The 27,852-nt window shown below is 49.7% G+C and overlaps 1 protein-coding gene across 6 annotated transcripts in view; it reads right to left on the bottom strand.

The window, feature by feature from the left end:
* Positions 1–3,833: 3,833 nt before the first annotated feature.
* Eya2 (EYA transcriptional coactivator and phosphatase 2) overlaps positions 3,834–27,852 on the bottom strand; it is a 183,612-nt gene continuing 159,593 nt past the window's right edge. For all 6 annotated transcript variants that reach the window (XM_087647288.1, NM_130427.2, XM_087647291.1 and 3 more), the window contains 7 exon segments: positions 24,349–24,438; positions 14,599–14,657; positions 12,598–12,758; positions 9,433–9,547; positions 8,710–8,831; positions 6,710–6,810; positions 3,834–4,488 (listed from right to left, as the gene is read on the bottom strand). In XM_087647288.1, the coding sequence (XP_087503414.1) occupies positions 4,408–4,488; positions 6,710–6,810; positions 8,710–8,831; positions 9,433–9,547; positions 12,598–12,758; positions 14,599–14,657; positions 24,349–24,438 (729 nt within the window). In that variant the 3' untranslated portion in view covers positions 3,834–4,407.

Below are 27,852 nucleotides of genomic sequence, written 5' to 3'. Positions count from 1 at the left end.
AATACTTCCTTTTATCCCTAGATTGGTCGGAGGACAGTGGCCTCTGGCTCTGAGAAATCAGAACCATGCCTTACACTCAAAGCTGAAATCTCTTCAGCCAGGTATGGTGGCACATGTCTGTGATCTCAGTGCTTTGGAGACCAAGGCAGGGGGATTGCCAAGAGTTCAAGGCCAATCTGGGCCACATAGTGAAACCCTATTTCAAAATTAAAAAAATAAATAAATAAACTGGGTAAGTTGGCACACTTTTTAATTCCAGCACCAAGGAGACAGAGGTAGGTGGATTTCTGAAATTGAAGCCAGTTGGGTCTACATAGACCAGGACAGCAAAGGTTACATAGTGAGACCCTATCTCAAAAATAAAAATGATAAATAAGTAAATATCCTTAAATAAACTAAATGTCACCCAACAAGATTTCAGGAGTCTACCCCAGGACAAGTTCTGGGAGTCCTCTCTCTGGGAACACGCATTGCCATCTCTTTCAAGAGACTGTGCATAGGGAGCTGGAGAGATGGCTCAGCGGTTAAGAGCACTGACTGCTCTTCCAGAGGTCCTGAGTTCAATTCCCAGCAACCACATGGTGGCTCACAACCATCTGTAATGGGATCTGATGCCTTCTTCTGGAGGATCTGAAGAAAATGGCAATGTACTCATATAAATAAAATAAATAAATGATTAAAAAAAAAAAGACTGTGCATAGGATCCTGTCAAGTGGTCTTTTCAAAGGAGCCTAACTCAGGCTCCATCATCTACCCACCTAGTCATCTACCCGTCACCTAGCCACTCATCCATTTATTCATCCATCTATCCATCCATCTATCCATCCATCCATCCATCATCCATCCATCCATCCATCCATCATCCATCCATCCACCCATCCATCCACCTGTCCATCCATCCACCTATCCATCATCCATCCATCCATCCATCTGTCCATCCATCCATCCATCCATCCACCTACATACCTACCTATCCCCCCAGACACTCTGGGCAAGACTGTGGTGCATTTTCTTGATTGATGTAGAAGGGTTGAGCTCACTGTGGGTAGGGCCATCCCTGAACTGGTGCTCCCGGGTGCTATCAGAAAGAAGGCTGAGAAAACCACGAGGAAGCAAGCCAGCAAGCAGCACTCCTCCATGGCCTCTGCATCAGTTCCTGCCTCTAGGTTCCTGCCTGGAGTTCCTGCCCTGACTTCCCCAGTGATGGAGGCCTGAGAGTTGTAAGCTGAAATAAATCCTTTCCTTCCCAGGTTACTTTTAAAAGTCTATGGTGGGGCAGGAGAGATGGCTCAGTGGTTAAGAGCACCAGCTGCTCTTCCAGAGAATCCGGGTTTAATTCCCAGCAACCACATGGCAGCTCACAACTGATTGTAACTCCTTTTCCAGACTATCTAACACCCTCATACAGACATACTTGCAGGCAAAACACCAATGTACATTTCAAAAACGGTCATGGTGTTTTATAATAGCAATAGAAACCGTAACAGAGACAGGGGAATTAGCATAGGTACGGGCAACCCTATCCCGTGGGATGGGATTCCACACTACAGAGAAAGGAGACAAAGAGTCGGGTACCAGTGCTCCTGTCTCTCTGCTTCCTGACTGTGGAAGCCATGTGACCAGCCACCCCATGCTTCCACTGCCACACCTTCCCCTCCACAATGGACTGTACCTTCTACCCGTAAGCACAAACACACCTTCCCTCCCTCAGGTTGTTTTTTGTCACGTGTTTTGTTCTAGCACCGAGGAAAGTGACCTCCTTCCGGGGTGCTCACTAGCCCTCATTCTCCACATTCTTCTATCCACATTTCTAACCACTCATCTAAACCATTGTCCATCCGTCCATCCATAGCACCATACAATCACTGGTCAACGAGTCTGTCCATCCACGCACCCATGATCTATCCAGCCATCCAGCTCATCCCCCAGCGGAGGTACCCATTCATCCATCCATCTTCCAATGGCTCAAATATCCATTCTCTTGAACCCACTCCTGACCCATCTACCTAACCATTCATTCATATGCTTGCCCAATGGCCACGACCGACCTGACCACCCACCCGACCATCCCCAGCTCCACCGTTACTTAGGGATGAAGTCTGAGAAGTGTGCCCTTGGGTGATTCCCATCATGTGGCTGCAGAAGGGTCCTAGTTTGCTTTCTGATGCTGTGTGAAAACACTGGCGAAAAGTAACTTAGGTAGGGAAAGGATTTATGTAGCTTACATTTCTGTGTCATGGTCTATCGCTGAAGGAAGTCAAGGCGGGAACCTGGATGCAGGAACTGAGATGAAGACAACATAGGAACTTGGCTCACTGGCTTACTCTCCCTGGCTTGCTCATCACCTTACAAAGCCCACCTGCCTAGGGGTGGCACCGCCCACAGTGGACTAGGCCCCTCCCACATCAATTAGCACTTAAGAAAACACCTCTAGACATGCCCACAGACCATTCTAATCTGGTCAGTTCTTCCACTGAGGCTCTTTCCAGGTGACTCAGGTTTATGTCAAGTTGACAGCTGAAGCTATGGCATATTAGCACAGGTCATATGTGATCACATATGTCATAGTGTTGTATATGTATGTCATATACATGTCATATGTGATCTTAGAGGAACACTGTTGCGTGTGCCTTCCTTTGTCCACTGAAATGGTCTGTAACGCAATGCAGAATCTAATCAGGAAGCTTCTCCCACCCTTGCTGACTGTCTTCTGGTGACTGATCTAGCTCTGAGGCTCACATTACACTGACATCTCCAGGCCCCAGGGATCATGGGTTTTGCCTGCGCCAAGAAGGAGCTCATGTGTCTTTGCTTAGTGTCAGTCAGATGGATGTGGCCTTACACAGGGATGTTCTCACAGAGCTTCCAGCACCTCCGATGTCCTTCCTGCCCCTTTTACTGGCTCCTTAAACCTCTTTCCTATCCTCCTCAAAGCTGAATCCCTGGCACCGCTGGAGAGCGCAAGTCAGTTCACTGCTTTTTCCTAATTTGTTTGGCAGGAGCTCACCAAGGCTGGTGGCTTTCTTGGGGACAAGCTGCTCAGCTGTCTGTTCGTGAGCAAACCCAGCCAGGTAAGCTCCAGTTCCTGGAAAGAAGTCACATGATACTGATTTCTTACAGACAGTGACTGGCTCACAGACTATCGACTCCCAGACTTCAGCAGCCATGAAGGGGTTGGAATACTGCAGGGGCAGAACCATTTATTTTGGGGCTACCTTTAACCTCCCAATCAGACATTTCTTGCTTACCCTGTTGAGTCTGACCTAACATCTTTGTGACCAACAGTTGAAACCTCTTGGAATATATTAACAGACCCTTGGCTTTCACCAACCTCAAAGCCAAGCACGTCTTCAGACAGCATCTGAGGCCGGTGGCAGGGGTCACCCAACTCTGCTGTAACCCACCCACCTGATGCTCCTGCCAATGCAATTTATAAAAATTATGAAATCATGACTGTCTTTGATCTGTTGTGACGAGTCTTCATGAATCTGTCACCATGCAGGAGCATGGAACTCTGGGTAACCTAACGTATACTCCCGGCTCATGGCCACTCCTTTTTGGCTGCAGAACAGACTATCTCGTATGTCCTTTGAGGTAGGTACAGAGCTGTGTCTTGTTTTGTTTTAATGACAACATCCCTAAGTCCAGCTTCCCGGAGAGAACAGGGCTCAGATTTGGCCAAGGAGATGCAGGTACTGTGTGCTGCAGGCCACCTACCCCACCTCCCCACCTGACTGAAACCAGTTCAAATTGGATTTTATTGGTCTGCAACTTGAAGGTGCTAACCGGTGGAAGACTACGCAACAGGCAGAGGTCGCCACACTCTTCCGACGTAAAATGTAAACGTGGTTTTATTTAATGCCTTTATCCATTGTTGCCGAGCACCCTTCCCTTCCCAGGGTCCCCCCCTCTCCTACAACACAAGATGGCGGCATAAGGCACCCACACTGTCCGCATGACATCAGAGAGGGGCTTGGAAGAGAAAAGGTAAGCAACAGGCTTCCCCATAGCCCCACACCGCCTCACTCACCAACCAACGCCTAGAGAATGATTGTCCCTGAAACACAAAACTGGGCATTCACTACCCCACAGGCAGTTTAGAACCCCAAACCACACCAACAGCCAAGAAACCACAACACAGGGACCAGTGGGTAATGGGAGTGTTGGGAGCAGTCCATAAATTAAGAGGGAGAACAAGACGAACCGGCGTGCCCTCACGTGGGTCTCTGGAATTCATAGCAGAGTCTGACTCTCTGTCCCCAAGGGAAGAGGACACTTCCGAAATGGCCGTGGAACGTGTCCCCTAGGTATAGGGCCACTACCTAGTTTCTGGTGTCTGGGGCCCTCATGGTGTGAGATGACAAGGGCCTGGCTGGTGGGTGGCAGGTGGTGGCTGCAACCCTCACGCTATAGATACTCCAGTTCCAGGGCATGCCTCAGAGCCTCCAGGTCAGCGTGGCAGGATATCCTCCAGAACGGCATGTTGTGCTAAGACAGAAAGCAGACAGTTACATGTGCTCAGACAAGTTGCCCAGCCAGCCCAGAGGGTCTGAGACCGTTTCGGCAGGCCCCAGTGTGCCCAGCAACCCCAGTGAGGCCCGAACTCTGCTCTCTCAGGGCACAGCAGAATCCTCAGGCAGGTGTAGCAAAACATTCCACAGGAAGCAGAGGGAGGCAGCCTCCGCTTGGGTGGCAGTGGGTGGGTTGGAGAGACCAGGAGAACGGTGTAGGGTTCTCAGGCCTTGAAGGAGGAATGAAGGTATCCACCTGTGCTGGTGGCTGCAGGAGAGGATGTCCCAGCAAGGGCGTTCCTGAGCCAGCGAAGTCATCTATCTGCTCGCTGTCTTTCTCTCTTGGTTTTTTTTGAAACAAGGTCTGTCACTGAACCCAGAGGTCTGCTAGACTGGGCTCCATCTTTCTCTAGCCCCCATGCCCCTCCCCCACTTTTTACATCAGGTACAGAGGATCCGAACTCAGGTCCTCAGGTCTACACAGCAGGCACTTCAACATGCCTGTGCCATCTCCCTGTTCTCTGTGGTGCATTTAAAGTTAGAAAGAATTTCTTTCCATAAGTCCTGCAGCCCTTCTGGGGTCTGGGCAGCTCTACGATCTCCCCTGAGGCCACTCAGTCCTGACCTGCCGTGGCGTGGCTGCACCTTTGCAGATATTCAGCTCACTTCCCCTCAGAACACATTCCCCCTGCTCCGGCGTGTCTCTCATGCTGCCATGTGTCACCTCACTAACCCTGTTTTCCACTTTCTGCTTCACACACCACACACACATTCACACACACACACACACACACACACACTCACTCACTCACACACATGCTCACACACATGCTCACACACTTACCTTCACCCACACTCACGAACACACACACTCACACACATTCACACACTTACAGTAACACACTCACGAACACACACTCACACACACTCACACACAAACACACACTCACACACACTTACACACTTATATTCACACACACATACACACAGTCACACACGCTCACACACGCTCACACATACACAGTAGTCACACACAGTCACATACACACCCTCACACCCTCACACACACCCTCACACACACCCTCACACACACAGTCTCACACACATACACACACTCACACACTTACAGTCACACACTCACGAACACACCCTCACACACACCCTCACACACACAGTCTCACACACATACACACACTCACACACTTACAGTCACACACTCACGAACACACCCTCACACACACATACACACACACTCACACATACACACAGTAGTCACACACAGTCACATACACACACACACACACACACACACACACACCAGCTCTTGCCACTCCCTGTCAGGTCAAGGCACGTTGAACTTCGTGGTCCCCAGGCTGTGTGCCCAGTGAGTGGTGAGGACAGGGTCTTGTGTCTAGAATGGCGGATAGCATAAAGTAGATGCTCAGCTAACATAACCCTCACACTGGCTGGGGCACCTTGGGCCATTCATTTTCTGTGATATGAGGGAACAAGGGGAAATGGAAGAGGACAGTGGCAGCTGCTGGCCATGGACCAGAGGACCTAGGTGAGGTGGGTGGGCCAGGCCCGAAGTCATTTTGTTAGGACTAACTTTGGGGCAGCCTCCTGGGGGCCTTGCTTGTCCTGAGCTTTCCCACTGAGACCCTAAACACATTTGCATCTCTGTGGGACTGGTGAAATGGGAGCAAAGGGAAAAGGCAGGCCCCTGAATTAAGCTTCATGACATTAACTAGGAGCTAGCCTGGCCTTGGAGTGGGGGTGGGCACTCTCTGGGGTGCTGTTGACAGGGCCAGATCCAGGGTCCGGGCAGCTGTTTCTTTTCGGAGCCGATCCCTGTGCTCTGCTGGAGACCGAGACCCCAGATGTGGGATTGTCTTTTCATTAGCCTAATGCCGCCTTTATTAGCAGGGAAGCGTTCTCGGAATCTGCCGCCTGTGAGCACGAAATAAAATGCCCCGCACGTGCATTGGTCCTGCTGGTCCACAGTGTCCCTGGGGTCCAGGACCAGGCCAGGCTGCCAGGGGCAGTGGCCAGGGCCAAAAGGTGGATTTGTGAGAGGAAATTACTCAGGATGCTTCAGGGCTCTGCAAATGTGAGCGGCCTTGCAGAGCAGAGCCCGACAAGGCACGCGAGGCAGGCCAGGAAAGAGCTGCAGGCAGGCTGCACAGAGGTCCGGTTACCTTTTTGGCTCCTTGCTCTTCCTCCACCCCGTCGCCTATCACGATGTAGACAGCTTTGCGACCGAACCTCTGCATGATCCTCTCGAAGCAGCTCTCCTTGCCTGCAGGGAGATGGGAGGAAGGAAGGAGACAATGGCTGGGAGATCCCACAAGTGGTGGGGCAATGTAGGTGGCGGCCATCCAGGGAAGTAGACAACAGCTAGGAGATAATTTGAGCAGCTTGTCCCCAGGAAGAGGCCAAGCAGGCGGGAAAGCAGACCCCTGTCTATCTACTGTGCTTTTATCTGGGCCCTGGCAATGTACACTAACAGAGGACTCTGTCCTGCTTTACTGCAGTACTGCAAACCCAGAGCCCAAATATACAATGGTAGACATGCTTATACCATAGCCAAGGGTGTCGGCACAGGCTTGACATTCCAGCTACGTCATAGGCCAAGGCAGGATTGGAAACCCAAGTTTAAAGCCTGCCCAGGGTATATATAAGTGGATCCAAGGCCAGTATAGCCAACTTAGTGAGACCCAATCTCAAAGTAAGAAGCAAAACAGGGGATGCAGGTCTGGGGATGTAGCTCAGTGAGAGAAAGTTTGTCTAGAGTGATCGAGGCACTGGGCTCAATTCTCAGGACTCCAGGAAATAATTATATTCTTATTTTGCCCCAGTAAAAAAATTTTGGAAGGAAAAAAATGACTTACCTGATAAAAATGCTTATTGTGCAAATATGAGGACCTGAGTTCAAATCCCAGCACCCATGTAACAAACTGGAAGGGTCCCTGTACACACACACACACACACACACACACACACACGTACACATATGCACACACGTGAACACACATGCACACATGTGAACACACACAGGCACACAAGTGTACACACACATGCATGCACGCATACGCATATACACGCAGGAGTGCATTTGAACATGCACACATGCATGCAGGCGGGATATCTAGGACTTGTTGACTGCCAGCCTCGCCTAAATAAACAATAAACAAATAAGTTCAAGGCCCAAGTTCAGGAAGACACCCTGATTCAAAATGGAGGAAGCATGGGCTTGTCCATACACACATATGTGAACATACGTCACACACACACATCACATTCCTTTGCACAAAATAGAAGACTGGGGTTTAAAAATAACCAAAGAGGAAACCACCTCAACTAACTAGAACCTGTGAGCGTGTGTGGGGTACAGGCATGTACATTCGTGTGGATATAACAGATACACTTGCTCACGCAGGTGCTATGGAGGCCAAAGGTCAATGTCAGCTGCCTTCCTAAATGTCTATCTTTGTTGTTTGAGATGGGGTCTCTCACTGAACCTAGTTCTCCAGTTCATCCAGGCTGTCTGTCTGTGCCTCCTCAGTGTTACACAGTGTCACAAACATGCATAATCATGCCTAGCTTTTTTCCCCTCCCCTTGAGACAGGCTCTCACTACATAACCTTGGCTCTCCTGGAACTCTCTATGTGGACCAGGCTGGCCTTGAACTCACAGAGATCTGCCCACTTCTGCCTCCTGAGTGCTGGGATTCAAGTCACGAATTACTGTGCCCAACCATGCCCAGCTTTTTTTTTTCCCCCGGAGCTGAGGACTGAACCCAGGGCCTTGCGCTTGCTAGGCAAGCGCTCTACCACTGAGCTAAATCCCCAACTCCCATGCCCAGCTTTTTATGGTGGGTGCTGGGCATCTGAGCTCAGGTCTCATGTTGCACATTTAGCACTTTACCCACTAGGCCATCTCCCCAGACCTAGGTTTATGTTTTATTTGTGAACATTTGGGATGTAAGAATAAAATTGAACCTCCCCACGAGAAAAAGAAAGCCGTCATTCTTTGGAATTTTCAAGGAACTCAACAAGGAGCTGAGAGTAAGCAGGGCGTTTGATTCCTGTCGATTTGCCCCTTGCTCCAAGACTAATTACATTCTTTGGAGGGCTGTGAGGGTCATTTGTGGTCTGGGTGAGAATCCCTTACATGCCCCAAACCCCGCCCATCTTACCTGTCTTGGTCGCGCTGTAGATGTTCTCGATGGGGAACACGGAGCCCAGACCATACAGCAGGACCTTGGCCAATGCAGGGATCAGTTGTGTGGTGGTGACCAACACATTGACACAGTTGGGTCTGGGGACAAAGGCAACTTTGTGTCAGTCCCAAAGGTACTACCAGGACAGTCCTGGGGTCATGGGTGGGTTAGGGCAGGATCTGGAGCTGGTCTGTGGGATGGCTGGGTGGTGTGATGCCCAGGGACACTGTAGCTGCTTCTGGCCCAAGGCTGCCTGACCTTGGTGTGCAGTGAGGTGGTTCCTTTCTTGTTCGTTCATTTTTATTTATATGTTTTTGAGACAGGGTCTTACTGTGAGGCTCTGGCTGGTCTCGAACTTGCTATGAGGACATAGAGATTCCCCTGGCTCTGACTCCCGAGTGCTGGGGTTAAAAGTGCCCACTATACCCAGCTTCTTTCCTTACTTAGAAGTGAGAGTGTATTGTAAGAGTGGCAAGCTAGCTAGCCACGTGACACAGGAGGAGCTCGAGACTGCTCGGGTGAGGCCTAGGTGCCACAAGACGGCACAGGTCAGTTCTAATCTTTTGCAAGTTCTCACAGCGGGTGTCCACTGGGCCTTGAAGCACCAGTCCAAGCCCGGAAAGCATGCAAGCGAGAGAGCCCTGCCCAGTGTGAGAATGAGGTGTCACCACTGTGCACTGGTGAGGGGTGGCCACTTGCCGAGAGTTGATGAGGTTGAGGGCCTTCAGGGAGTGGGTGAGCCAGAGGTCAGTCAGGGCCTCCAGCTCAGCGCGCAGCTGCAGCCATGTCTCTCTTTTGGGAGCGCCTATCAAGCCTGTAGTAAAGGCAGTGAAGAGGACATCCTCGTGTTAGAAAGAGCTGAGGGGAATTAGGGAGTCAAATCAGAGCACTCAAAGGCAACTCAGTTTAGCTACTGTACCTTCAGAACATCCACTGACTGATTCATTACCTATCCACTCAGCTGTCTACACAACCATTCACACATCCATCCCTCCGTCTACCCATCCACCCATCCACCCATCCATCCCTCCATCTACCCATTCATCTACCCATCCATTCATCTACCCATCCATCCACCCATCCACCCATCCATCCCTCCATCTATTCATCCATCTATCCATCCATCCATCCACACATCCATCCACCCATCCACCCATCCATCACTCTGTCTATTCATCCATCCATCCATCCATCTATCCTTCCATCCATCCATCCATCCATCCACCACCCACCCATCCATCCATCCACCCATCCATCCACCCACCCATCCATCCACCCATCCATCCACCCACCCACCCATCCATCCACCCATCCACCCACCCACCCACCCACCCACCCATCCACCCATCCATCCACCCACTCATCCATCCATCCCTCCATCCATCCACCCATCCACCCACCCACCCACCCACCCATCCATCCATCCTTCCATCCATCCATCCATCCACCCACCCACCCACACATCCATCCATCTACCCATCATCCATCCACCCACACATCCATCCATCCACCCACCCATTCATTCATCCATCCACATATCCATCCCTCCATCTACCCATCCGTCTATCCATCTATCCATCTATCCATCCATCCATCCATCCATCCATCTATCCATCCATCCACACATCCATCTACACATCCATCCCTCCAACTATTCACCCATCTACCCATCCATCCATCCATCCACACATCATCCATCCATCCATCCATCTATCCACCCACCCATTCACCCATCCATCAATCCACACATCATCTACACATCCATCCACACATCCATCCCTCCATCTACCCATCCATCCGTCCATCCATCCATCCACCCATCCATCCATCCATTCATCCATCATCCATCATCCATCCATCCACCCATCCACCCATCCATCCACCCACCCACCCATCCATCCATCCCCCATCCCTCCATCCATCCACCCATCCACCCACCCACCCACCCATCCACCCATCCATCCATCCAACTACCATATAACCCCACCCACCCATCCATTTATCCATCCATCAACCTATCCACTCATCCATCAATCTACCGACCCATCCATCTACCCAGTATCTCAAGATTGTCTTCTGTGTGTGTGGAATCGTAACATGTACTGGGTTCAAACCATTAAGATGGACACGAAGACAGCAGAAGATACTAAAGACCAACTTTGCTGAGATCTTACTATGCACAGAGCACGTGCTTTTAATGAGACTGCCTTCCTTTCATCCTCGCAGAAGCCCGAGAGATGGGCACTGATTGCATTCTGTCTTTTAGATGAAGAAGTAGGCCCTGCCAGGGGCTGACACACTTGCTTAGCACAGGGAGGAAATCATGGAGACAGGACCAGCAGCTGACTCCCTTGATGTTTCTAAATTATCTTTCTCAGTTTAGCCTTCAGCTTCCTTTAAAAAAAAGTTCAGAGTCTCCGGACCAACCCATCTCAGCTCCCTGCCTCACCTCCCTGCCAGGGCTCTAGTGTCTTTCTATGCTGGGCTCAGGTTTCTCTTTGTTCCCCGAAGCACTAGGTGCATGCCTGCCTCAGGACCTTTGCACGTTCCATTACAGATCCTGAACCGTCTTCTTCTTACCTTCCTCATCTTTTACCCAGTTTAGTCCTCTACCCAATGTCTAGGGTCAGGTCCCTCCAGGGTATCCTCTCCCAACACATGGACCTCTTCTTCCCAGGGCTTTGCACAAGGATTTAAAACTATAAGCTCATGAGTCAGTGCTTGGGAGGCAGAGGCAGACAGATTTATGTGAGTTCGAGGCCAGCCTGGTCTACAGAGTGAGTTCCAGGACAGCCAGGGCTGCTAGAGAAACCCTGTTAAAACAAAACAAAACAAAACAAAACAAAACAACTACAACAACAACTATGAGATCACGTGTTTGATGCCTGCTTATCCTCCTGGCTGTCCTACTCTAACAAGACATGGCCAGGACGGCCTTGTGGGATACATAGGGCCATCCTGGGTGATAAGGTGGCAGCCTGTGTTGGGGAGGGTGAGATCACTGGGACATAATGCTGCTGCCCTGTGCCACCCCAGGCCATGCTTTTGTAATTAGCTTCTGGTAGCTGCTCCAGGGACAAGCCTTGGTCCTCAAACTGCACACCCAGCATGGCTTGGAAGGACCTCGGCCTTCTGAGAGCAGCAGGCTTGAAGGATGGCAGGGGTGGGGCCAGGCATCTATATTCTTCTAGGAACAGATGCAGTCTGCCACCAGAGCAGCTTTGGTGGTGTCAAGAAGACTCATGGGGACCCAGCATTCTGGGACAAGATGTGTCACTCACTGAGTGACATCAAGCCAGCCAGGAGTGGTTGGCAGACATTTGTAACCACAATATTTAGGAGGCCAAGGCAGAAAGACTGCTGTGAGTTCAAGGCTAGCCTGGGTCCATAGAAAGGCTGTGCCTCAAAAGCCAAACCAGGACTAGAGAGTCTGGTCTGGATGGCCAGCATTGTGTAAAAAGCACCAACCTGTGATCACAGTGATGGAGAGGCTGAGACAAGAGGGTCCCTGGGCCTTGCTGGCCAGCTAGCCCAGCCTAGCAGCAAGCCCAGGTTCAGTGAGAGATCCTGTCTCAAAAAACAAGGCAGAGAGTGATTGAAGAAGATACTGGACATCAGCCTCCACATGCACACATACGTATGTACCTGCATATATGTGTACATACACAAACACACACACACACACACACACACACACACACACACACACACACACACCCCGAATCAAACAGCCCACTGATTTTCTTGTATTCATAAATCTTGCAGAACCTTCTAAAGTCTGGCTCACAGCAGGGCCCAGGAACACCTGACCTAGTCTATGTTCGCCCCCACCCCCATCATTCACCACCCACCCCCGTCACTCACCGCCCACGTTGTTGCGGTAGGTATTGTACATCTCCTTCACCCGACGGTAGCGGAAGGCTAGTTTCCTCATCCAATCCACACCGCCGTGAACACCTGTACCCAGGCACAAGCTGGCCCCTGGCGCCGTGCTGTGGAAACCATCAGTGGAGAAGTTGTATGTGCTGGAGAGACAGGACAGGGATGACATTAGTGTGAGGAGATTCAGGTCCCTGGACCCACAGTAGGCCTTGTGGTATCCATGGGTCCCTGGACACACTTGGTATGTGTCCGAAGGGAGGAACTTCAGCTCTCATTGGATTCCTAAGAAGGCTGCATGCTTGCTGGGGCCGTGCACAAGCAAGGGCCAAACAGAGCCCTTGTCTCTGTCTTTGGGCATCAGAGTGAACCCCTAGACTCATTTGGAAACTGTCACTGCTTCTACACACAGTAGCCAAGCCTGAGAAGGCCTCCATCTTTGCCCCGTGGAATTCCAAGTGCCAGTGAACTGCTCTTACTGGGGGCCAAAGTGTTCAGAACCCTGGGTCTGACACCTCTGTGCTCCTCTCTTTTCCTTCATCCAAACAAGACACCTCAAGTGTGCTTACCGCAACAACATCCTTCAGGAGGAATAAGTAAACTGGCTCATGTATCTTCACTTAACTTTTAAACTTTACTTAAAATTTGACCTTTGCTTAATCTTTAAACCTTGTGATTACACTTCTGAAGCAACTCACCCGGCCACAGGATCTTACAGGTGTCCACATCTATCTTTCTGTAATCAATTAATCTCTCCATCATCCTCCATCTCTCAGTTATCCAATTTTAATCATCTACCTACCTATCTATTGGTCCATCCATCCATCCATCCATCCATCCATCCATCCATCCATCTACCCATCCATCCATTGATCCATAGATCCATCAATCCATTGATCCATCCATCCATCTATCCATCCATCTACCCACCCATTCATCTACCTACCCATCCATCCATCCATCCATCCATCCATCCATCCATCTTCATCTATTACCTACCTACCTATTGATTGTCTATTTATCTACCAACAGTCAAACATCAATCTTTCTATTAATATTCATTCAATTGTTCATTATCTACTTTTCATCTATCACTGACATAACATCTAGCAATCAGCTAATCTATCTACCAGCTATCTATCGTCTATCTATCTATGTATCAGCTATCAGCTATCTATCACCTATCCAATTACCTCAGTTAATTAATCCCCAATTAATCTGTTGATTATCTTTCTACTATTATTCAATCTATCAATCAACTTTCAATTATCTCTCTGTATCTATTATCTACCAGTTATCTATCTATCTATCTATCTATCTATCTATCTATCTATCTATCTCTCTATCATCTATCAATCCATCTATATATCTGTCATCCATCTACCCATCTATCATCCATCCATCCATCCATCCATCCATCCATCCATCCATCCATGTATCTTCTATCTATCTACTTACTTACCTATCTCATGGCAAAGACAATAAAGTGGCCTCCCCTTTGAGTCTTACTCTTTCCCTAAATACCTTTCTTTCCATCAGACTCTGCAGAAAATCTGGGGTTGGGGCAATGTGTCAGTGGGTACAGTGCCTGCCTCACAAACCCGAGCACCTGAGTTTGGACCCTCAGCACCCATGAAGGATGCAGTGCATGGAGAGGTAACCTCAGTGCGGGGCTGGGGTGCTTTAGAGAGAGACAGGAGGATGCCTGGGGCTGTTGGCCAGTCAGGTTAGCAGAAAGAGTAAGCTCAAGGTTTACTGAGAGAGCCCATATCAAAAATAAAATAAGTGTGATAAAGGGAGACGTGTAACATCTGGCATTACACACACATGCACAGATAAGAACATCTGTACACACTAAAACCACTAATGAAAAAATCCACGTTGGCTCACCCTGAAATCCTTTTCTTAGGTAAAGACAGGAGTCCAGTTTGACCTGTGTGGAGGTCCCCAGGTGGGAGGGAAACTCCTCAGGCCCCAAATCCTTACCTTAAGTCCTGGCCATTGTCATCGGATGAGACATCATCCACGTGGATTTGGTCACAGTCCTTAGGAAATGTGAAAGGACAAAGGTGGGCCAGTTAGTCTGCAGTGAAGGTGATGTTTTTGTCTAATGTAGCCCGGCCTGGCCTCGAACTCACTGTGTAGTGGAGGATGACTCTGATCTTCTGATCCTCCTGCCTCCACTTCCTGAGTGCAGGGGAGCCTCACCACCACCAGTGATAGACCTAGGGCTTCATGCCTCCTCAGCAAACACTATTATCACATCCCAGACTGGTGGCCTTGGTTTTTTTTTTTTTTTTTTTTTTTGCTTCTTTTTTTCAGAGCTGGGGACTGAACCCAGGGCCTTGCGCTTGCTAGGCAAGCGCTCTACCACTGAGCTAAATCCCCAACCCCAGTGGCCTTGGTTTTAAGAGTGCGTTTCCTAAGCTGAGGGTGGGTGAGCTCTGGAGCTGGCATTCCTGGGGGCTGGTCTGGGTTTGTCACTAAAGGTTAGGGCCTCGGCTGAGGTGCTGACTGCTTTCTCTTTGGCTCTCATATGAACAAGTCTGTGACCACAAGGAGCGATGACATCAGGTAAGTGGCCAGCTCAGCTGAGTGAGCTTCCCACGTGTAAAGGGGAATGACTGATATGGGACTGGGGGGACTCAGGCTCCCCCAGACTCTAGGAAAACAGTTACCCTGGCCATCAGGTGGGTGCTATTTAACCTTCACAACACAGGGAGGTCTGTCACATCCAGGCATTAACCTCGGCCGGTCACCGTCTGCTCCACAAGCCATGGGTACTTGCTCTGTGCCTCAGTTTCCCTTCTGTATCAACAACCACCTGTACCTGAGGACACCATAAAGCAGGATGCACAGAAAGTTCTATGGAAAGTGCTGCTCTAGGACAAAGGAGTTTGTCAACATCCAACTCCTGGACTGGGTTAGTGAGCTCTGCCAGGAAATAGCTTGGAAGCTGGGGTCACGGCAAAGTGTGTGTGTGTGTGTGTGTGTGTGTGTGTGTGTGTGTGTGTCCATCCATGGTTATGTGTGCACACATATACTTGCACACTCATCCATGTGGTGGCCAAAGGCTGGTGTTGGGATAACTTTCTTCTTTTTTCTTTTAAGAAGCACACGGACAAACCCATGGCTCCAGCCACGTATGTAGCAGAGGTTGGCCCTACTGGGCATCAGTGGGAGGAGAAGCCCTTGGTCTTGCCAAGGCTCGATGCCTCAGTGTAGGGGAATGTCAGGGTGGGGAGGCAGGAAGGGGTGGGTGGATGGGTGGACGAGGAACACCCTCGTAGAAACATGGGATGGGTGTTTATGGACGGGAAACCAGAAAAGGGGATAACATTTGAAATGCAAATAAAAAATATCCAACAAAAAAAAGAATTGGAACTTGGATTTAATTAATTAACTAATTAATTACGTTGTATGGGCCTCTGTGTTTTGCCTGCATATATCTCTGTGTGAGGGTGAAGGATACCCTGGAGCTGGAGTTAGAGTGTTGTGATCTTCTGTGTGGGTGCTGGGAATGGAATCTGAGTCCCGTGGGAGAGCAGTCAGTGCTCTAACCACTGGGCCACAGCTCCAGACGCTCCCAAAGTGTGTTTTGAAACGATCGCCAACATCTAAACCAAGGGAACCTCTTTCTGAGTTCCAGGTACTATGTCACTTGGAACTGAACTTTGGCTGTGTCCTGGGGCCTGGAAGTCCACATTGTTTACTTGGTGCTTGTGGATATCTGAGATTTTTGCTTCACAGCCATCCTGCATGAAGTAGGGTCCAGGAGTCATCCTAACACCCTGATGAGTTTCATTTTTCTTTTGAGACAATTAAGTTGGTCTCTAACTCACGATGTGGTCAAGGCTGACCCAGCACTATTGATCTTCCTGCCTCCACTACATGTGAACACAGTACGGGCTCCCACGGTTCCTTTCTGTGGTGCCAGGGATGGAGCCAGGGCTTTGAGCATGGGAGGCAAGTGCTCTGCTAACTGAGAGGCAGCCCCATCACCTAACGGTTTGCATCCACAGTGCAAGGCTGCCCTTGCAGATCCAGGCTTGCAGAAAGCAGCGTGAGCACTGTCTGTCTTACATGCCCTGCAGACCTGGCACAGGCTGTCCTTCTCTCGGGCCTGAGCGCCCTGTCGGGGTCAGACAGCTCCCACCCCAGGGCATCCCTGACTTCAGGGGAAAGGCACGTAAAGAGGCTCTGCTTTTCTCATCTGTGAGGGATTGTCAGGGGCGCTAAACTGTGACAACAGGCGCGATCACATTTCGGACTTCATAAAACACCATGACACTCGCTAGACGCTACCTCATACTCCACCAGCTGACCTGGATCAAGTTACCCCTCGAGCCATCGGCCAAGGCCACCGGACAATGCAGGGGACAGGAAGCCTGACTGGGCTTTCTGGAGGAAGATTCCTGCTCCTAATTCTGCTGTATCCCCAGGTGTGTAGGATGGTCCTCAAAGCTGGAGGGGAGGTACCTTCATATGGATTGCAGAAAAACTCTGGTCTATCTCAGGTCAAAGGGGACTAGCCTGAGGAAGGGGTTTCAGTGGGACAATGACAAAGACAGAGTTCTGACAACCTCTACACAGGTGAGATGATATGGATTAGGGAACTTGTGGAGAGATCAACCATATGTTTGCTTATTGGTGCAGTGAGGGATGGGAGGAAGGGCACACAACATGCACATGGACACCCATGCATACACACACTCGCACATACAACACACAAACACACATACACATGTGCACACACATGTGCACACACATGTATTCATACATGCACACACGTGCACACACATACACACACACCACACACAAACACATGCACACGGACACATGCACACGGACACATGCACACACCACACACATAGATAACACATCCCTCCCCTCTGCCTACTGGAACGGAGGGGAATGACCGGTGGTATGCCCACTGGGGGAATTCCGACTTCATAACCTGGAAGACCAGGGCAGGTCCTCAAGTTTGCTCACAGAAGGATTCCAAGGCGTCCAAAATTGTGGAAAAGCAGCTAAGAAGGAGACATTCACTATGGGGTTGTGTGTGTGTGTGTGTGTGTGTGTGTGTGTGTGTGTGTGTGGACAGCGACCTACTAAAATATGCAATATTTTAAAAGAACAGATACAGAGAATCTGAAAGTGGGAAAAGAATGATCTAGATGTTTATATCTGGCAGGAAACAACAGATCCATGGGAAGAAGCTGAGGTTGACCCGGCAGGCAGTAGAGGATTAGCCATATCTAAACAGTGCCAGCAAATCGATGATAAAGATAATAGAAATCATGAGAGCAGGGGGCATGGCCCAGACAGACACCCTTGTGTAGCAGGTACACAGCTCGGCTGGCTCAGAGTCCTCCCCAGCACCACTATCACCATGACAACAAAACAGGGGCTGGGGGCGTGGCTCAGCAGCACAGTGTTTGCCTGGCAAGCATGGGCTCTAGTTTTGTTCCTCAGTACAGAAAAAACAATAAAAACAGTTAAGGGCTGGGGTCTAGCCTCCTGCTGGTAGAGTGCTTGCCTAAAACACACTAGGAGGCTCTACGTTCCTTCCTCAATAACACACACACACACACACACACACACACACATACATACACACACAGATACACACATACACACAAATACACACATAGACACACAGATACACACACCACACACACACACACATGTACACACACAGAGAGACACAGAGACACAGACACACACAGAGATACACACAGACATACAGATACACACACACACACACATACATATACATGCACACACATACACAGAGAGAGACACAGAGACACAAACACACACATACACATACAAATACACACACATGTACACACAGAGATGCACACATACACACACACAGACACAGATACACTCATGTAACACACAGAGAGAAACAGATACACATAGAGACATACATACACACACACACACAGACGTGCATACACACACAAACACACACACAGACGTGCATACACACACAAACACACACACGTGCATACACACACAAACACACACACAGACACAGATACACTCATGTAACACACAGAGAGAAACAGATACACATAGAGACATACATACACACACACACACAGACGTGCATACACACACACACACACAGACGTACATACACACACATACACACACACAGACACAGATACACTCATGTAACACACAGAGAGAAACAGATACACATAGAGACATACATACACACACACACACAGACGTGCATACACACACACACAGACGTGCATACACACATAAACACACACACAGACACAGATACACTCATGTAACACACAGAGAGAAACAGATACACATAGAGACATACACACACACACACACACGTGCATACACACACAAACACACACACAGACACAGATACACTCATGTAACACACAGAGAGAAACAGATACACATAGAGACATACATACACACACACACAGACGTGCATACACACACACACACAGACGTACATACACACACATACACACACACAGACACAGATACACTCATGTAACACACAGAGAGAAACAGATACACATAGAGACATACATACACACACACAGACGTGCATACACACACACACACAGACGTGCATACACACACAAACACACACACAGACACAGATACACTCATGTAACACACAGAGAGAAACAGATACACATAGAGACATACATACACACACACACACAGACGTGCATACACACACACACAGACGTACATACACACACATACACACACACAGACACAGATACACTCATGTAACACACAGAGAGAAACAGATACACATAGAGACATACATATACACACACACACACACAGACGTGCATACACACACACACACACAGACGTACATACACACACAAACACACACACAGAGGTTAAACACATATTCATTACTTTTGAATAAATGACTGAAAACTTCCTGGGAGGAGACAAGCCTAAGATGTTCTGTGAGCTTTCACTGTGGCAGGCAGGGGCTCTGCCCAGCCCTTTACATACATCAAGGGAGACTCTTATCTTCCCACCTCACACGGAGAAAGTGAAGCAGAGAATGCCAGGGCGGGTTATGGGCTGAACTGTCCTCCTCACAAGAAGCTGTGTGGGCATCTTAACCTCCGATGCCTGTGAGCCTGTCTTTATTTGGAAGTCGTCACTGAATTCGACTCTGCTGAGTCCCTGTTTTTCTTTCTTTCTCTCCCTCTGCACCCAGGGGAGACTTTTGCCTTTGTCTGCATCACCTGCATGAGCCTAATATGGTTTGATCTGGGAAGCTAAGCAGGGTCAGGCAGGTTAGGGCTTGGAGGAGAAAAGGTGCCGATCTGACACAGGGAGCAGCATGCACGGAGGAAGAGTGCTGCCAAGATGGGTGACACACATGCACGCTGAGGCACACCGGAGACCACCAGGAGCCTGTGTTCCTCACGACCTTCAGAAGGAGCTACTCTCCACCTTGGCCTTCTCCCTCAGCCATAGCACACTGGCTCCTGTAGAGGCTGCAGCGCGTGCACACAGTGTGTGGGGTTTTTCTGCCGGGGAGATGGGCCGTCTCCTTTCTTGCTTACTCATGGTTGTGCTGTCTGTCAGCACGGACCTGTGAGTGCTTCTTCTGCACTTTGAGTTGGAACTTAATAGCTCATTATTTATTACGAAATGAACAATCACCCCAGCTGTAGCCACTGGGGACCCTTTCAATTACATCCTGTTCCTTTGACATCATGAATCACTGGATTTTGAGAGCTTCCTTAGTTTTAAGCACTTAGATTTAAGTGTCCTCTCCTCTTCAGCAAATCCGACTGGTGGTTGCCACCACAACCAGCTTTCCTTATTTTCTTTCTCTCCTTCCCTTTCCTTCCTTCATCCCTTTCTTCTTCTTCTTCTTCTTCTTCTTCTTCTTCTTCTTCTTCTTCTTCTTCTTCTTCTTCTTCTTCTTCTTCTTCTTCTTCTTCTTCTTCTTCTTCTTCTTCTTCTTTTTTGGTTCTTTTTTTCGGAGCTGGGGACCGAACCCAGGGCCTTGCGCTTCCTAGGTAAGCGCTCTACCACTGAGCTAAATCCCCAGCCCCCTTCTTCTTCTTCTTCTTCTTCTTCTTCTTCTTCTTCTTCTTCTTCTTCTTCTTCTTCTTCTTCTTCTTCTTCTTCTTCTTCTTCTTCTCCTCCTCCTCCTCCTCCTCCTCCTCCTCCTCCTCCTCCTTCTTCCTCCTCCTCTTCCTCCTCTCTCTCTCTCTCTCTCTCTCTCTCTCTCTCTCTCTCTCTCTCTGACAGTATCATTCATTCTGTCCCAGCTTCTGGCCTTGAACTCATTATGTAGCCCAGGCTAGCCTCACTACATAGACCGGGCTGGCCTCACTATGTAGCCCAGGCTGGCCTCACTACACAGCCCAGGCATGCATTGCTCTTTGCTCTGTGGATGTGATGTGACTAGCTGCTTTGAATACCTGAGATGTTGAGGTCCCTACAGTGGTGGACTGTAACCTGGAATTGTGCCCTAAAATAAACCCTTACTTCTATAGGTTGCTTTTGTCAGAGTGTTTCATCACAGCTACAGAAGAGAAGCCAGGATTCCAGGTAAATCCAGGGGCTCCATTACGGCCCCTCTGCTACCCTCCTGCTGTCTTCAGAGTTTCTCCACCTGACATGATGTGACATATGTTCTTGGTTGGGTTGAGGAAGCAGGAGAGTCCCCTGAGGGCCCTATTTATAGATAGCACAGCTAACAGGATGCTGCTCCCCAAGCCTCTGCACACAGAGTCTGTCATAGGTGCCTGCCTCCCTCCTGAGCCTGGTGCAGCCCACCCTGGGGAACTGCTCTACATGGTCCCACAGGGCTGCCTGTCCAAGCAAGCAGCCTGTGTGTCTACTCCTGGAAGACGTGGGTTCAATTCTGCCAAGGGACCCTGGGGCACCTGGCATGGGGACGTTGCTGAACAGGGTTTGGAGAATGAGAACAATTTGGAGTTCCCCAGCAGCCCCAGTTGTCTGGTGCCTGAGGTGGTTCCCCACAAACTGTGGCCATGACGGTCACTGCCTTTGGGGACTGAGAGAAAAGGGGCGGCTGGAGGAGGTCTCCATTGCTCTTCTGTAACCCCATATTCTAGTCCCAGCACCTACATGGACCTGGCTCGCCCCAGCCTATGCTCCAGCCTCGGGGGAGCCATGCCCTCTTCAGGCATACATAGACAAAAAAAATGTAGTTAAAAGGAAAGGAATCAGGCAGTGGGGGGCATACCTGAGCTCAAGGCCAGCCTGGTCTACAGAGAGAGTTCCAGGACAGCCAGGGCTATACAGAGAAACCCTGTCTCAAAAGACTTCAAGAGGAAAAAAAAAGACCAGAGGGTGGGAGTCTGCAGGAGTTGCCTGGAGCCCACACGTATCTGGCTGATTCCTCACTCACCAAGATGGACGGAGTGCCCTGTGCCTGCCTGGGCCTCCTACTGCTCAACCACAAAGCCATTTGCAGCCCTGTGGTCTTCGTAGGGGCCCCTTGATGTCTAGCTTCTGCTGGGAGCTATTTCTACCCCACAGCTTAGTCCTCAGGGGTGTTCGAAATGCCGGCGACATCCTCAGGGTAGGCAGCAATGTCCTTTCATGTCCGGCTTAATCTAGGTCGCCTTTAGCTTTCATTCTGTTCTGAGTGACTGGGATGATAGTTTACAGTCAGCGGAAGCTGCTTGAAGCCTGTGAGTCCATCGGCTCTCCGGGGGGAATCCGTCCTCTTCCCTCTAAGCAGAGCTGTTCACTTATCATGAGGAAGGGTAAGTCTTACTTCCCTCCTTGCTTGGTCTGCCGAGATACTCACAGGTCACCTTTCAACCTGATGGCAGCTGTTAGCTTGACCCCGGGGGTGGTGGTGGTCGTGGGGACTCTTTTTCTCTCTCTCAGCCTTTGTCTGTCTGTCGTCTGTCTGTCTGTCTCTTTCAGCTTTTGTGTCTATAGTTTTGTTCTACTTTATTCAATTTGTTTTTTTAGAACCCCCTTCCTCCAATGTTAAAATTTAGAAATTATTATTATTGTGCATGTGCGCATGCGCGTACACATAAATCTGAAGCGAGTGTGTGCATGTGCCACAGTGTATAGGTGAGGTCAGAGGACAAGCTTCCTCTCCTTTCAGCTTTGTGTGGGTTCTGGGATCAAGGTTAGGAGGCCCCAAACACCTTTACTTTCTGAGCCATTTCACTGGCCCCAAGGAATTCTCTTTAAATATGTTTTTCCTTTGAATTTATCCCTAAATCTTTCGATAGAGACTATGTCCAAACAAATGAGTTAAGCTATGTCTGACACTCTCTGCCCTTTTTGTATCTTGCTCAGGGGTCCAAGGGCAAACACACTAAGCGTATTTTGTCTGTCTCTGTCCTTCTCCCTCTACAGAAGAATGTAAATTCTGCCTTCCGGTTTCCATCTGCGCCTGGAGCTGAACCCGTGCCACAGCTCTCTGCACCAAATCCTGCTGGGAGAGAGTTGGTCTCCCAGGCATGCTGACACACCTGAGAGCACAGGAAATGCAGGGACAAAGAGTGGAGCAGAGACTGAAGGAAAGGGCATCCAAAGACTGCCCCACCTGAGGATCCATCCCACATGCAGACACCAGAGCCAGACACTGTTGCTGATGCCAAGAAGGGCTTGCTGACAGGAGCCTGATACAGCTGTCTCCTGGGAGGCTCTGCCAGAGACTGACAAATACAGATGTGGATGCTCACAGCCAACCATCGGACTGAGCATAGGGACCCCAATGGAGGAGTTAGGGGAAGGACTGAAGGAGCTGAAGGGGCCTTATCTGACATCAATGGGAGGGGAGGCTCTTGGTCCTGTGAAGGCTCAATGCCCCATTGTAGAGGAATGCCAGGGCGGGGAGGTGGCAGTGGGTGAGTGGGTGGAGGACCACCCTCTTAGATGCAGGGTAAGGGGATGGGATAGGGGGTTTGCAGAGGGGAAACCGGGAAGGGCGATAACATTTGAAATGTAAATAAATAAAATATCCAATTAAAAATGAAAATTCTTTTCTAAAAAGCTTCCACTCTGGCCCCACTGCTGAGCATCATTGTCCCAAGAGGATCTGCACTCGTCTGCCTTAATGAACATATTAAGTAAAGGCATCTCAGAAGGAAGAGGAAGAGAGGAAGAGGAAGAGGAAGAGGCCAGCAGGTTTTTTTTTTTTTTGTTTGTTTGTTTTTAAACTGGGTTAGCAGAACCACCATCCCACATGACTGGAGCAGGGAGAGAGGAGGGCCAGCAAGGTCACTCTGACAAGAGTGCCCCCCCAAAAGGACACTGACTAAGGTTTTGTACTTTCTTAGGAGTCATTAGTGGTTCGAGTCTCTGAGAGAAAAGGGTCGGCTGGAGGAGGTCTCCATTGTTCTTCTGTAACCCTGCATTCTGGTCCCAGCACCCACATGGACCTGGCTCGCCCCAGCCTATGCTCCAGCCTCGGGGGATCCATGCCCTCTTCTGGCATACATAAATTAAAAAAACGTAGTTAAAAGGAAAGGAGTCAGGCAGTGGGGGGTGCACACCTGCGCTCATAGGATCTCTGAGCTCAAGGCCAGCCTGGTCTACAGAGTGAGTTCTAGGACAGCCGGGGCTACGCAGAGAAACCCTGTCTCCAAAAACTCTAAAAGGGGGTGGGGGGGAAGAAAACATTTCTCTCAGAGATGGCACCCCTGACCCCCAACTAAACAGGAGTAACCCCGGCAACTGTGAAAGCGAGCGTGGCGTGCTGACCTCCAGGTCATTGAAGAACAGGTGTGTGTCAGCGAGGTTGAAGATCATCTCCTCCATCATCAGGCCGATGCGCACTGACGTCGTGGTGTCCTGTGGGAAAGAGAAGGGACAGCTTTCTGCATGTGTCGCCTCTGGGGCTCTGGAAGGCAGCTGGATGTCTCTGCTCTTCCGGCTAGCTCCCGACTCTTGTGCGGCTGAGAGAATGGCCTGGGATGAGGGGAGCTTGTTTACACCAGGAGAGAGGAGGCAGAGATCATCCAGTGCGACCACCCTGGAGTGACGGCTACAAGCGATCTCTGAGAAACCATGACAGGGGACGGAAGCAAGCTGGTCAGAGCATATAGTGCAAAACAGCTAGGCCATGCCGATGTGTCCATCCCCCATCTCCACTGCGTAGAGCACAGCTGGCTACCGTAGTGGTTCATTGTCAACTCGACAGACATAGATTCATCGTGGCAGCGCACCCCTGGGTGCGCCTGTGACGATGTGCCCAGAAAGGTTTGCCTGGTGGGAAGACCCAATCAGGTGTGCACAGCACCGTTGCCTGGGCTGGGATCCCAAACCAAACGAATAAGGAAAAATGAGAAAGGGGCTGGGTAGAGCCGTCATCTGTCTCTGCTCCCCGACTGGGGACCCAAACTGACCAACCGCCCCAGGCTATCACCACACGACTTCCACCCCACGAGAGATTGTACTTTCAAACCACGAATGGGAACGAGTCCTTCCTTCTGTAGCTTAGCTTGCTTTGGTCAGGGATCTCATGTCAGGAAAGAAGAAAGGAGGCTTTGCTCCCAGTCGCCCCTCCCGGAGGGCGATGCATTCCACGGCACAGTGAACAGGGCCGGTGGTCTGTTGTGTCTGACTCACAAATGAAGGGCTGCTTGTTTTTTGTTTTCTTTTGTTAAAGATTTATTCATTATTTTTGTTATGTATATGAGTGCTCTATCTGCATGTACACCTGCATGCCAGAAGTGGGCATCAGATCTCAGCACAGATGGTTGTGAGGGTTTGAACTCAGGACCTCTAGAAGAGCAGACAGTGCTCTTAATGACTGAACCATCTTGACAGCCTGTGTTTTGTTTTGTTTTGTTTTGTTTTGTTTTGTTTTGTTTGAGACAGGGTTTCTCTGTGTAGTCCTAGCTGTCCTGGAACTCATTCTGTAGACCAGGCTGGCCTCCAACTCACAGATCACTCTGTTTCTGCCTCCTGCAAATACTGGAATTAAAGGTGTACACCACTACCTTAGCGTGTGTGTGTGTGTGTGTGTGTGTGTGTGTGTGTGTGTGTGTGTGTGTGTGTTTCGGTGTTTGATTTGGTTCTGAACTGTCCCCACAAGCTCAGGTAGTGAATTCTTGGTCCCTATCTGTTTGTTATTTTGGGAGTTTCTGGAAACTTCTGTGGATGGGGCCTAGCTAGAGGAAGTAGGCCAATGTGGGTTGACCGTTGTTGTATCCTGTCTTAGACATGTCTTTGTCTTCCTTCCTTTCCTCCCTCTTTCCCTCCCTCTCTCTCTGCTTTATTCCCCCCACGAGGTGAATGGTGTCCTCCTCACACAACTGCTGCCATGATGTTCTGTCTGAGGGCCCAGGACCAAGCAACCACGGGCAGAACCCTCTGGAACACGTGAGCAAAGTTAATCTTTCTTTTTTAAAGTTGTTTTTCCAGGTGCTTGGGGCACGGCTAGATACAAGCTCACAGTGTTTCCAGCCTGTGAAGAGAGAGATGCATCGCCCCTGCACAGAGACTGCGGATCCTGAAAGACTTTAGAAGACAGATCTGCTGGGCCCTGAGGGCTCAGGTGTTGTATGTGGCACAAGTGATATCTCAAGTCCAGTAGGGAGCTTTAAGAGCCCTGCAGTCGGGCTGGAGAGATGACTCAGCGGTTAAGAGCACTGACTGCTCTTCCAGAGGTCCTGAGTTCAAATCCCAGCAACCACGTGGTGGCTCACAACCATCTGTAATCAGATCTGATGCCCTCTTCTGGTGTGTCTGAAGTACAGTTATAGTGTACATATATAAATGTGATAAATAAATAAATCTTAAAAAAATAAAAAGAGCCCTGCAGCCTCCTACACTCTCCACAGCACAGATCTCTCTTCACAGAGCCTAACCTATGCCCAGACTCCAGGATAAAGGTAATGAGGGGCAGACTTGCAGATGACAGTGGGTTCAAGTGTGTGCCTGTCAGTTTTTATTGTCAACTAGACACAACCTAGAGTCGCCTGGAAAGAGGGCACTTCAGTTGAGGAACTGCCTCAGTGTTGGACTGGCCCTTGGCCTCGTCTGAGAGAGACTGTCTTGATTGGTGATTGGTACGGAAGGGCCCTGTGCACTGGGAGAGCGCCATCCTTAGGAAGTGGGTCCATGCTATGTACGAAAGCTTGCTAAGCATGAGCCAGCAACCCAGTGAGCAGTGTTCCTGCCTCCAGGTTCCTGCCTCCAGGTTCCTGCCTCCAGGTTCCTGCCCTGTTTTCCTTCTGTGAGGACTGTGACCCGGAAGTATAAACCTAATAACTCTTTCCTCCTCTAAGTTGCCTTTGGTCACTGATTACCACATCAAAAGAAACAAGAACAAACCTTAAGTGAACACTGGACAGAGGGCTGGGGAGATGGCTCAGGCAGTAAGGGGCTTGCTGTTCAAGCGTGAGGACCTGAGTTTGATCCCTGAGCCTGAATGTATATAAAACACTCAGTGTGGTGTGCAGACGTATGATCTCAGTGTTGGGAGGCAGAGACAGGTGGCTCCCTGCTAATCAGACTAGCCTAACTGGTGAGCTCTGGGCCAGTGAGTGAGACCTGTCTCAAGCTAAGGCGCATGTCGCTTAGTAATAGTAGCTCAGATTGTCCACTGGCCTCCGTGTGCACATGGACCCATGACCGTGAGCATGCACACATACACGCACACACAAGTACATACCCACAGAGAGAGAGAGAGAGAGAGAGAGAGAGACAGAGACAGAGACAGAGAGACAGAGACAGAGAAACAGACAGACAGAGACAGGGAAAGACAGAGACAGAGAGACAGAGACAGAGAGACAGACAGACAGAGACACAGAGACAGACACAGAGAGAGAGAGACAGAGAGACAGAGACAGAGAGACAGAGAGAGACAGACAGACACACACACAGAGAAAGAGGGAGGCATTTTTTGTAAATAATTCCAAACTCAGACTTCTTTTGACCTTAAAAATAAAACAAAATTAAAAAGCGAACAAGACAACAAAAAGGAAAAGTACAAACAAGGGGAGAGCAGCTGTGCAGAAGCAGGCCAGGACAACTCAGGGCTTCAGAGCCTTCTGTTCAGGGTTCTGGCCAGGAGGTGGCAGACAGAGACTCTGTAATTGCAGAGGGCAATGGGGAACAAACCTCTTGGAGCCTGGGAGTCAGTGTGACCCAGGAAAGGTTGCGTGCCTTCCCTCTGTGCCTGTGCAAGGCCACTGTGAAAGGCGTGCCCGCTGTGCACCTGACTGTGAGTGTGACTCTCTCACGCAGGGGGAGAGAGGA

Source organism: Rattus norvegicus, chromosome 3 (genome assembly GCF_021556685.1).
Source record: "Rattus norvegicus strain SHRSP/BbbUtx chromosome 3, alternate assembly SHRSP_T2T, whole genome shotgun sequence".
NCBI classification, from domain to species: domain Eukaryota; kingdom Metazoa; phylum Chordata; class Mammalia; order Rodentia; family Muridae; genus Rattus; species Rattus norvegicus.
The sequence above is the reverse complement of the archived record's forward strand: the minus strand, read 5'-3'. Positions and strand labels throughout refer to the sequence as shown.